The sequence below is a fragment of a genome, unplaced genomic scaffold, assembly GCF_019419815.1.
Source record: "Pyrus x bretschneideri cultivar Hongxiangsu unplaced genomic scaffold, Pyrus_bretschneideri_v1 Contig15, whole genome shotgun sequence".
NCBI classification, from domain to species: Eukaryota; Viridiplantae; Streptophyta; class Magnoliopsida; order Rosales; family Rosaceae; genus Pyrus; species Pyrus x bretschneideri.
In genome coordinates this window covers 943,589-956,100 of record NW_025999446.1, presented here as the reverse complement: position 1 = coordinate 956,100, position 12,512 = coordinate 943,589, and the positions used below count along the sequence as shown (strand labels likewise).

The 12,512-nt window shown below is 35.8% G+C and overlaps 1 protein-coding gene across 1 annotated transcript; it reads left to right on the top strand.

Moving 5' to 3' along the window:
- Nucleotides 1–7,521: 7,521 nt before the first annotated feature.
- LOC103945331 (putative disease resistance protein RGA3) lies at nt 7,522–11,924 on the top strand. The gene has a single exon (XM_048580217.1). It carries the CDS (start codon nt 8,152–8,154, stop codon nt 11,158–11,160), a length of 3,009 nt encoding a protein of 1,002 aa, XP_048436174.1. The 5' UTR covers nt 7,522–8,151; the 3' UTR covers nt 11,161–11,924.
- The last annotated feature ends 588 nt before the right edge of the window (nt 11,925–12,512 follow it).

Genomic DNA, 12,512 nt, shown 5'->3' with positions numbered 1-12,512 from the left:
GAACCGCTCGGAGACCGTGTATAAATGATGTGAGAGAGAGAGAGGGATAAGGTCAAAAGGCTAAGAATAGCCGTTGGATCGCTGACTGAAGGGGAGAAAAGGTTAATTGGAGACAGTGAGGTAGAGTTGACCTTTTACATCTTTTAATGCAAAAGTCATTAGAGTGAGGTGGTGGGGTTGTTTTTGGAGAACATTTTCATCGTCATGAAAACGGTGATATTCATCATTTTATTTATTAATATTAAATGAAATTAAAATTTTTATGTAGTGAATAGATATAAATTTTGAAATTTAATTTGATTCAAGGTTGATAAATAAAGTAATGAATATTACCACCACTTGAGGATAGTAGGCAAAAAACGCAGGAAAACCAAAACACAAACATAATTAGAAATAAATTGAAATAATTATTTAAAAAATATAAACAAATGAGTATATGAATTTGAGAAAATGTGAAGCATTCCGCGACAATTTTCGCTAAAGTAAAGTATGTTATACAATTTAATTCTTAAAATGGGGCTCAATGCCTTTTGTGTGATTAATTTGAAAGCATTGGCGTGAAGGACCAATGCTCTACATTTTTTCAAAGTCATAATTCAATTTTTATAAATGTCTACTTTAAAAATCAAAGCTACGAGAAGGACTTTCACAACAATTGACACCACCAGCATAACCCTCTATGTCAATAAATATGTTATGCCACAATAACATTATGGCCATTTCATGATATGCACATAAATTAAGGGTTCGGATTTAAGTGAAATTCTTTTTGTCATCAACAACAACAGTTACAATATACCAAATATGGTCCATCACCAATGGTCCAACATCCGTTGGATGAATCTTTCAGAGCCGTTGATGCTATTGTTCATCATGGTATGAAAATTGCGCTGTTAGAATTTAGGTTGAGAAGTTATGAACAATTATGAACTGACTTTGAATCCCAATCATTCGTGTCTAACTTAACAACTAACTCTTATTTGTGCGCATGTCAAACAATTTGTTGCTAACATGCTAGGTTTTCTCATCTACGCGCATTTAAAAGATTCGTGTGTAGTATATCTCTCATTTTATGTACACAATACAACATCAAATTATTCTTATGTTGAAATAAATTTGTGATTAATGGTCGCTACACGTGTTTAGGTGGTTAAGTAAGTTTTGTCATCTGTGTTGACAAACATTAGATGCTTCAATGGTGCAACTTAAACACAACAACAAGCTAATATGACTAGCCACGAAATTAGTGGCGGAGTCAGGATTTCATGTGTGAAAGGACCTCTCACATACATAGGTAATTTAAACCAAAACATGAGAGGTCGAGTAATTTGCATAAAAATTGAAAATCCTAAATTCAATAGAGAGAACTAAAAACATTGCACAACCCCATAAAATCGAACATGAGGTCAAGAGTAAGTAATTTTTTATTTATTTTTAAATATAAGTTAAAGCCAAGGAAATAGAATAAGGAGGGGAAGTGATGACTACCGAACAATAAGAGAGATGAAGAGAAAAAAGAGTCTTGGCATGAAACTAAAAATAATTTGAATTTAAAACATACTTGAATTTTAAGAGTGTTGTAAACGATATCGATCATCAATCACCATTATATGTAAAACTTAACATACAACTACGTGAACAGTTTTTTGTGTTTAAGTAACTTTAAATGTTTTTACAGTCGAAGTAGTTAGACAAGAACTGTTCTATTTTCTTTCTTCTTCTTTTTTATTTATTTTTTGATCGATTTGTATTTTGTTTCTAATGTGGCAATGTCCTTTAGTTTGGTCAAACATCCTCTTTTTAGATGGAATTCAAGCTGTGTAGTATTAGAATTTCATAAATGATCACCCCTATTTATGGAAAGTATTTATAGTCATAATTGCTATGACGTTGATAATTCTTGCTCTCTCTTTATTTTTATTTTTTTATTCATATTTGTGTTCATGTGGCTTTTCATTATTTAATCCGGCTTTCAAAAAATAAGAATTTTACATTATATAAGTACGCTATGATAATATTTCATGTCGTTAATAATATAATAAACACATGCAATTTTTTTATTTGATATTGTATTACTAGCATGATATATAATAACAACAATATACTCGTATACATGTACGTGACTCTTCTTTGTAACACCGTTGTCCTTACTTTTCATCAACGAGTGAAGATGCTTGACCGTTATGTCGTTGTGAACACAGAGGCTGACCTTTAAGCTTTTGTTTCTTTTATAACTTTTCCTATAATTTATAGGAGTATCTAGCATGTAGACTTTTTTAAGCTTCTCCACAAATCAAGCATAAACTTTGGCTAACCTCCAAGTTTAAATTTATTTATGTGTATCTTAATTTTTTTTAAACAGCTGGTTGCCAATGGCTGACAATTGCTGCTCTACTTTTAATATTGTTATTATAGTCATAATTAAAAGTTAGATAGCAATTTAAAATTAAACCAATACGTATGACTTGTTTTGAAGTGCTTTTAAAATAACTGAAAGTTCTTTTAGAAAAAATATTTTTGGGTTCCAAGACCATTTAAAGTGTTTCCTTCAATGTCGAAAATAATTCAAGTGTTTTTCAGGATTCAATTATATTTTTATTAAAGATTGGTTCTAAAATTATTTTCACAAAAACTACTTTCAACCATTTTAAAAGCAGTTCTAAACCGTCACTTTGTACTATGGTTTGGTGGTATTCCTCTTCACTTGGCAGTGAGAGGTCTTAGGTTCAAATCTCATGAATGATGAATTTGATACCAAATTAGGTTGCCCATTATGTGGCTTAGCCGAACTCCCTCTTCCGTTAGTGTAAGGCAATTCTAAACCAACCATAACTTTGTTAATTTGTGATGCTTATTACTAGCCAGAACTAAGCTGCTTCAATTACTATCTTTTAAAAGCATTTTACCTAGCGGTGCAATTCGGGCGGGTTGGAATGTCAACCCAATTCTAACCCAACTTTTACAATTTGGGATTGGATTCGGGTTGGGTTTTAATCTGGTTCATTCGGGCTCGGATTTAATCGGGTTCAGGTTTACTTTGGTTGGGTTCGGGTTGCCCAACTTTTTCAAGTTTTAATCGGGTTCATGCAAAGTTTGAATTAAATTACAAGGAATACCAAATCTAGTACCAAAAGAAAAAAAATGAGAGGAACACTTCATTGTCCAAAGCTAGTACCCAATTCAAGTCTTGACCTTCGAAGCTCCTGCAGAAAAACAAAGCTAGTACCTAACTGGACATAGATTACAAGCCTCATTCAAGCAAAAATCAAAGTGTGGCTGCCAGAAAAACAATTGCTTTCTACAACTCCATGCACTTTTCTATCATAATCCATCAAAAGTCACTAGTGAATCCTCCACAAAGGTGCAAAGGTCATTGAGAAGCACGTTGCACAGCTTAACCCAATCGGGTTTTGGTTAATTGGGTTGGGTTGGGCAAATGATTAACCCAACTCAACCCAATCAATGAACGGGTTGAAATTGGGTTGGGTTAGGGCAGGTTATAATTAAAAAAATAACCTGCTTATTCGGGTTTAAAGTCGAATTGGACATGGACGGATTTGGGTTGGCCCAACCCAGTTGCACCCCTAATTTTACCACTCCAAAACCAAAAAATTTGAATATGATTCAATGTAGCCAAAGTTTCTTTCAACTTACAACGTGAGAATTATTATTCAGACTCTCAAAATAAGTTCCAACAAATGTAGTTTTTGCGGTAAAATTTGTGTTACAACTTGGACTCTTTATCGATTGAAAGTGGGGGATTAACATATTCCTAGCAGAGCAGTAATATAATTTCGAAATAATAAAATAAAAGCACTACCATTCTTCTTCTTCTTCTTCTTCTTTTTTTATTTTTTATTTTTTATTTTTTAATTTTTTTATTTTTTATTTTTTATTTTTTATTTTTTTATTTTTTATTTTTTTAAGTCAAGCAATAACGTTAGTAAATTAGATAATTAACAAAATACCTAGTTAATTAATTTAAACAAAAAAAAAAGTAGTTAAATACTAATTTATAAATAAATAAATTTAAAAAAAAAAAAAAAAAGGTGCGGTTACCTGCTTGGATGAAGAATTAAAGAATGCATTGAGAAGCTTTCTGGGTTTGCCCTTGAATGAATCATCAAATCTGAACGCCACTGAAAAAACCGCTATCGTTTCACCTCAAAATAAAATCTGAACGCACCGAAAGTTTTTCAAGTACGTGGAGTTTTCTTTCTTCCGATTATTGCATGAAGAACAAGACCAATGATGAAGTGATAGAGAAATTAATGGAGGAATATTTACAAAGAGTACAAGATATATAGAGCAGAAATTTTAGAGTATACGCGTGGAATTGAAGGGTGAAAAGTGGTCAATGGGAGGTCAAATGTATTGATAAAGTTCAATTTCCAGGTAATTTTGGAGCCCCCAGTTTTTGACTTACAAAGTTTTCCTCCATGGAGACGTTATTTGATGAAGACTTCCCGATTTGGGATCCTTGAAATTGGGTTAAACGTCGCGTCCCACCCAATTACGAAAACACTACCATTTTCAGAAGATTCTGGTTGGACGTCAAGCTCACCATATTTCTACGTAATTACTGCATGCGTGCCAAAGGGCCTTCGGGTTATAATGATATTTTTAGCGTTGTTCAATTAGATAATTTACGCTTAATTTGTCTAAACTATGGTCTAAGAAGAAATGAATTTGAATTTGAGTGTAGAGAAGTACGTGGCTCTCGCCAACTTGGCGCCTAGGTTTACTCATTTGGTGATTTATTTGTATGGATGAATGAGTTTGTCGATGAAAGAACTGCCTGAATTTCTTGTTCTTTTGATTATGTTTTATCTGTACAACATCTCACATTTTTTAACTGAAATAACGTTTTTGTTCTTAAATTTCACGTTTGAGTTATAGATAGGCTTTTTCAAACTCTTCCATTGATTATGTCATGTGTTCCTTTTGATTCAAGGGGGGCATGAAGAAAAGTTTGAAGCATCCTTCCTTTATTATAGAGTGGACCAAAAGGCTATAACAAATTCAACGTGTTTGCTGCACATGGCCTGCATGTATTTCTGGCGAAATTTTTCACGTAATCGTCAGTCACCTTCTCAGCATTTTCCATAATTTCTTTATTCGTAGTGCGATAGTCAGTGGCGGAGCCATTATGGGGTCATTAGAGTTTTTTTCTTCAACTTATTACGTTTCGAGTTCAAAAGACCACTTGTAATAAAAGAAAAAAAAGGAGGAAAGATCAACTGCAATTTCATGATATTTTTCAAACAGTGATATGTATTGTTTCCTGTTGTAGCTTATTGTTTTGTTAAAACCTGATATTTGTCTTATTTTCCATGTCTGGATGATCGTTCTTTGCAACTTAGAATCTGTTTAGTATTTGATCGAATACTCTGATAGTTGGGGTTCAAAATTTGGCTATTTTCATCCCTAACTAGTGATTCTCTCTCTCGATCTCTAATTTCTTTCCATTATTCTTCTCATTTGGATGAAAAAGAAATTAAGAGTGTTAAAATATATGACTTGTTAGAATAGCATTTAGTCTCTGACAAAGATTACAAATATATCAACGAGTTCAATGTGAATATTGTATGGGTGTGTGCGCGTATATATATAAGTACATGTTATCTCAACGCATAATAGGATCAAATAGATTAAAGGTTGTAAGAATACTACAACTATAGAAATTAAGAAATTGAAAATGTTAGATATGATTATGTTAACACGACGTTGTATTCATATGGAAGAAGTTTTACACTTGTACCAAAGAGTTGTGATGAGCTTATATATGATTCAACCTTTGTCAGAAAATAAATTTTGTTGAACGTTTCGCTAACATACTTCCTATAAACACTATATTGTGATTGACAGTGTATCGTAGTGTTGGTTAGACAATAGGATTTCATTTCAATCATATAATACAATAATATACAATTAATATATGAGAGTTTTCACCTCTATTATCACCGAGGCATTTGTTAATAAAACTTAACAAATAGTAATAGGTAGTTAAATAGAGACAATATTGATGATCTTGGTGGTGGACTTGCTAGACCTTTAAAGTTTATCAGAGTAGCCTATTATTTCGACATGTCCTAGGCCTGATTTATTGGGCTCAAATTTGTCTTCTTAAGTTGCACTAGCTCCAGCTTAAGGATATTGGGGTCCGTTTGCTTGGCTTCACTAAACTTTATTGGACTAGACTGGATTGTAATCCGGTGTTTGTTTCATGCGGGGACTACATTTAATGAGACTCGCCTACTAAGTCTAACTAGACCCTGAAATTGGGCGGACTGCTACGACCACTCTACTCTGCTTCACTCTTGCCCGCTTCGTCCTCCCATCTACCTCTTCCTCGTGTCCCACAACCCATTTCAAACCCAGATCCTGCAAAATCCGAAACAAAAAAGTAACAAAATTTCCCAAGGTTCCCTTTTCAGAATCAGATCCAACTCCCAAAATTCGAACCCAGATAACCCAGAAAACCAAAAAAAAATTTGCAGTGGGATGAGCTTGAAAATTTCACCCAAAAAACCCAAACCAGATCCAACCCTCATCTTCTACCTTCGAGCCAATCACACATGCACCTCGCATCCTTCAATCTCTTTCTTGCTATGTGTTTTGATTTTAAGATTTGCAACCGATTTTGTGAGAGGAAGTGAAGAGGCAGGAGGCGGAGAGGAATGAAGAAGCATAGAGGATTTTCTTTGAATCGGTCTGTTCTATAAAGGCTGTTCTTCTAACATAAAAGTAAAGGCATCAAATGAAACATTAATTAGGTTTTAAAAGTTAAATAACTACAAATAATATTTTAATATTCGTTGTTTTGTTGTTTTTAAACGCAAAAGTAAATAAATAATAATAAAAAATAATTAGTCTGTAGTTTAGTTCGATACTTCACCAAACGCTTCACTTAGCTAGTCCAACTTAGTCTATTCTAAGCCAGTCCAGCTTAGTCCTGAAGCTAATTCAGTCCGAGATAGTCCGGTGCAACAAACGTACCCTTGACGTACTATAAAAAAAAAACAAAAAAACAAATAAAAGGCTTTCCAGATGACTATCCAGGCGAAAATTTTTGTCAGGAAAGGTCAAACTTCTTCAGTAAAGATAAAATTTTTCTTCGGTAAAGATAAATTTTTCCCATAAAAGATTTCGTCAGCATATCCTTGCCATCAAGGATCTTGTCTAACGGCTACAATAAGTTTTACCGGAAAAATCTCTCACGATAAATCTTAGCTAGCGAAGTGAAGCCGCAGGTTAACCTATTTCGTGGGCATAAATTAAAGTACCTATCCCGAAGAAGGGTTCCTAGCCTGCTGGGGAAAGGTATCTCTTGCGACGAAAAGTTCGCTAGTAAAGGTAATATTTCGGCAAGAAATACAACTTATGATAACGAAACAGTAGTTCGTAGGGATAGATATTAATTTAAAAATAGATAAATATTCCTCCCTAAATATGTTTAAACCGTGGAAGAGGAATGCCTAATTTACTCATCAAAATATTCAAAGATTCCTTGTCAAAATGCGAGACAATCAACCAAACTTATACAACATTATGTAAAATGCAAGTTCAACACTATTCAACACAATTTCTACCGCTCAATAACATTGTATCATAGTGAAAGCATCATCTCTATTACTTAATTACTTGTGCATTGTACAACCGCATATAGCCAGGACATAGACGAATTCTATTCTGTAAAGAAAAGCACCTTCATTTAGTCATGGAATCCCTCTCGCCGTCTTTCCCACTCAACCGTCGACCTTGGAGACCATAGCCATGGAATCCCATCTCAAATCGACTCTTAGTTTTCTCGTTCGCAAGTCGAAGATGATACGAAGCCAACAAAATCAACAATTGTTTCTTCCACGCCACCCAATTCTAAAATTCTTTGTGTGAATTGTCTATCTAACTTCTTTTGAGACAAAGATTCGTGCTTTCTTCCTGAGTGCAATTGTATAAAGAAGAAAAGAGAATAATTGTTCAACAAGTGAGGGATAACTCACCTCTTCCCCTACCATTATTATTTGTCTAACACGCCCATATTCTAATCTCAACATTTGGCTATCAGAACGGTAATACTGTTACCATACCAATCCTGAAATTCTTGGTTCAGATCTCTTGGTTTTCTCTATTTCCACTGGTAACCGAAAAATGGCCGAGGCACTCATTTCCATGCTTCTCGAACAACTAGCTTCGGTAACTTACCAACATGTCGAACAAGAGGTGAAGCTGGTTTTGAATGCTAAGAAAGATGTTGATGCATTTGCTGCCAACCTTGAAGTGATTCATGCTGTGCTTGAGGATGCGGAGCAGAGGCAAGTGAAGGAGAAAAGCGTCAGAAAATGGCTAGAGGAGCTGACAGACGTGTCGTACAAGATGGACAATGTGCTGGATGAGTGGAACACTAAAATACAGAAACAACAAGTTGAGAAACAAGAAGAGCACGGTGGAAGTACTTCTCTTGTTACTAAGAAGAAGATGAAGGCGGTATGTTTCTCTATTCCCTCCTCTTGCTTTTGTTTTGGTCAAGTCAGACGGGTAATTCGTCATCATGACATTGCTCTTGAGATGAAACATCTGAATGAAGATTTAGATAAGATTGCTAAGCGCAGGCAAACATATAACTTTCAATCCTTGGAGAGAATTATCATTGAACAACCTGAGCGAGAGAAAACTTCCTCTTTTGTTGATGAATCTATCGTATTTGGTAGAGAACAACAAAAGGAAGATTTGGTCAGCAAGTTGTTGAATGAGAGTAGTCAAGAAGAGAGGGGCCTCCTTGTCATCCCTATTGTCGGGATGGGAGGAATGGGGAAGACAACTCTGGCCCAACAGGCTTTTAACGATGAAAATGTTAAAGCCTGTTTTGATATCAAAATTTGGGTTTGTGTTTCGAACCCTTTTGATGAGATCAAAACTGGCAAAGCCATCATTGAGGGTGTCGAAAAAGATACCAGCCCAAATTCAAATGAATTGGAAACTGTCTTGCAATGTATGTCTAAATCTATTGAGGGAAAGAAGTTTCTCCTTGTCCTGGACGATGTGTGGACTGAAGACCAGAGAAAGTGGGAGAAATTGAAGTTGCCATTAATACAAAATGGTGCCCATGGCAGTAGAATATTGGTGACCACTCGAAAAGAGGAAGTTGCTCGTATGATGGGAGCTCCCACTCACACGATCCATTTGGAGAGGTTGAGCGAAGAAGATTGTTTGTCAATATTCAACTGCATGGCATTTTTAAGTAGAGATAAAGATAGTGTGTTGGAAGCCATTGGTGAAGAAATTGCCAAAAATTGCAAGGGTTTGCCTCTTGCTGCAAAGGCTATGGGTAGTCTCATGCGTTACAAGAAAACGATGAAAGAATGGCAAGAAGTTTTGAACAGTAAGATATGGGACCTTGAAGAGGTTGAGCAACACGTTTTCCAACCCCTATTACTGAGTTATTTTGATTTGGCACCTGCGGTCAAACGATGCCTTTTATATTGTGTTATCTTTCCAAAAGATCATTTGATCGCTAAAGATTATTTGATTGAGTTGTGGATGTCACAAGATTATCTTTATTCGAAAGGAAACACAGAGAAGGAAATAATTGGCCAAAGGTGTTTTGATAATTTAGTAATGCGGTCCTTCTTCCAAGACTTCAAAAAATACAGTGATGGAGATATCTGGGGGTGTAAAATGCATGATATTGTGCACGACTTTCTGCAGTATCTTACTCAACATGAATGCTTTACAATGGAGGTTAAGGTTGGTAACAATACAATAAAGTCCTTGGGTGATAAGATCCGCCATTTGACCTTAATGCTTGCACCCGAGGGTCCACTCTCATGTGTTTCGTTTTCCAGCTGCGATCTACGTACTCTTGCAACTTTTGATTCAAAATTTAATGTTGTGGACTCAACTTTAATCTCGCAGTTGAAACATATTAGGACATTGAATTTGAGTGATAATTGTATTGAAGAGCTTCCGGAAGAGATAGGTGAATTGGTGCATCTGAGGTTTCTTGATTTGTCGTACAATCATGATTTGAAAAAGCTACCGAATGCAGTGTGTAATTTATACAATTTGCAGACATTGCGCCTTCGCGGGTGTTGGAAACTTGAAAGTCTACCTCAGAGCATGGGAAAGTTGATTAACTTAAAGCATCTTTATGTTGAGGGTTGCGATGAGTTGAAGTACTTGCCGAAAGGGATTGGGAGATTAACAAATCTAAGAAGACTAGATGCGTGCCCTGTTGGCGGTGGTAAAGACGACGATGAAGTGTTCAAATTGGGAGATTTGAGAAACTTAGACCAACTTCGTGGACTCGGCATAGAAATTGATGGGGAAGTGAAAGTTGTTGCAGGTGAGGGCGAGAAAGCATCGCCCCTAGGGAACAAACAACAACTCTCAAATTTGAGGATAAGGTTTGTTGGTCGTGGAAGTAGCGTAGAAACACTGAATATTTTACGACCGCATCCAAATTTGGAATCTGTATATATTGAAGGGCATAATGGAAGCACTGCCCCCAACTGGATCATGTCATTAAGCAATTTGAGATTTCTTACTCTTCGTGATTGGAAAGAACATGAAGTTTTACCTCATTTGGGAAGATTGCCGTCCCTCGAAAGCCTGACCATTTGGGAAATAAAAGGAGTAAAAAAGGTTGGAGTTGAGTTTCTGGGAATAGAAAAGGAAACGTCATCAGAATCATCATGCATTACTCTATTCCCAAAGTTGAAAAAACTCCATTTTATCTCCATGGAGGCGTGGGAAGAGTGGAAAGGAGTGGAAGAGTGGAAGGAAGAGGATTCTCATATTACCATAATGCCATGCCTTTCTTCTTTAGAGATTTGGGAGTGCTCTCGGCTAAAAACACTGCCAGACTTCTTGCGGAAAACACCACTTCAGACACTTGTCATCAACGACTGTGGTAATCTTGCACGAGGTTGCCAAAAAGGCAGAGGAAAGGAGTGGCCCAAGATTTCTCACATCCCCAGCATATATATTGATGGTGAACGCATTGTTGAGTTACCTGAAAGGCCTTCCACTTTTGATTCTGATGATGAGGGTGAATGCATAGTGGAAGCAGAGGATGCTGTTGAGTTACCTGAGAGGCCTTCCACTTCTGATTCTGATGATGAAGGTGAATGCATAGTGGAAGCAGAGGATGCTGTTTAGTTGCATAAGAGGCCTTCCACTTCTGGTAATTAACCTCTTTTCTATTTATTTACCAACTCACTTTATTCATTTTACATCAATGTTCTAATTTCTGGGTAGAGCTTTTATTATACTTGCCAAATTACAAGATTATTCCAACTAGACAAGTATAACTGTATATATAATGTTGCAAGGGGACTTTTTAGCTCAGTTGGTTGAGACCATATTAGAGGTCCCGAGTTCAATTCCTCCTCTCCCAATATCGTTGTATGAAAAAAAAATAAATAAATAAAATAAACGAGTATAAGCTATAAGGTCATGGGTGCATCAATATCGTGATTAGCAATGCTACAGTTTTAATTTGTTTTTGTTAATGCTACCGCCTGAGTGTTACGAGTGCTGCTAATGAATGCAGGGCTCACACATTTTCTCTTTAGAGGAAGTGAGATAGAAAGGGAAGAGAAAGCTGCATGCATTACTAGAACCGATTGTTTTCTGCTCTACAGATTTCACCTGGACATAGGCACATTCAAAAGCTCCATTGTGTGTGTGTGCGTGTACCATGTATATGAGGTCTTCAGTTATGTATGTGCGTGTCTATAGGCACATCAAAAACTCCATCATGTGTGTGTGTGCAAGAACTTTAGCCCCTGCGTTGCCGCAGGAATGTCAAATTGATTATAAGCATTGTACTTAAGTGTTAGAAAGAGGAACTAAATGTGTTGTAAGCGTTGTGTGTAAATATGTAAAAACTATTTATGCAAAACATGTACAAAGTACTTATATAAAATATATAGTAGTTGTTGACAACTCTACATGCATATAAAGAGTTGTTCAAAATCCAACAGCTCCTATTTTACTGATATACAAATTGATGTTAGCAAGAAACTTATAAGAAGAAAATGGTGGGAGGGAAAGAGGGAGAGTGAGCTTTACAGGTGCGCAAGCCCATTGTATGCTTGGCGTGGCTTGTTGGAGTTGTGCAGACAGCTGCAATACTTCAGCAAATAAATTGATAATGCTTGTGCTCTGCTCTGTTCTTTTGCAAGCTGATCCTACAAACAAAAGCACAGACAAAATTTGAAAAATGATGCCAATCAATGAAAGCTAAACACCCCCATCCTGAATCTTTTATAAAACAAAACACCATGGAAAATTTCAACAATAAATGTTTTTTCATACCAAAAACGAAACATTTGAAGTAAATGTTTTACTTTGAAATGTCTCCCACGGAATGTGACTACAATGTTCGTAGATGACCGTTGTAGAGTTGACATTAGGTGGATAACTCATTGACTATGTCATTAGACACATTACAAAAGCTTACTTTCCATGACCTTTGCATGTAACTTACAAATTCCCAACTACATTTG

Excerpts from the sequence above, each read along its gene's own strand:
- LOC103945331 (XM_048580217.1), top strand. The coding sequence starts at position 8,152 with ATGGCCGAGGCACTCATTTCCATGCTTCTCGAACAACTAGCTTCGGTA.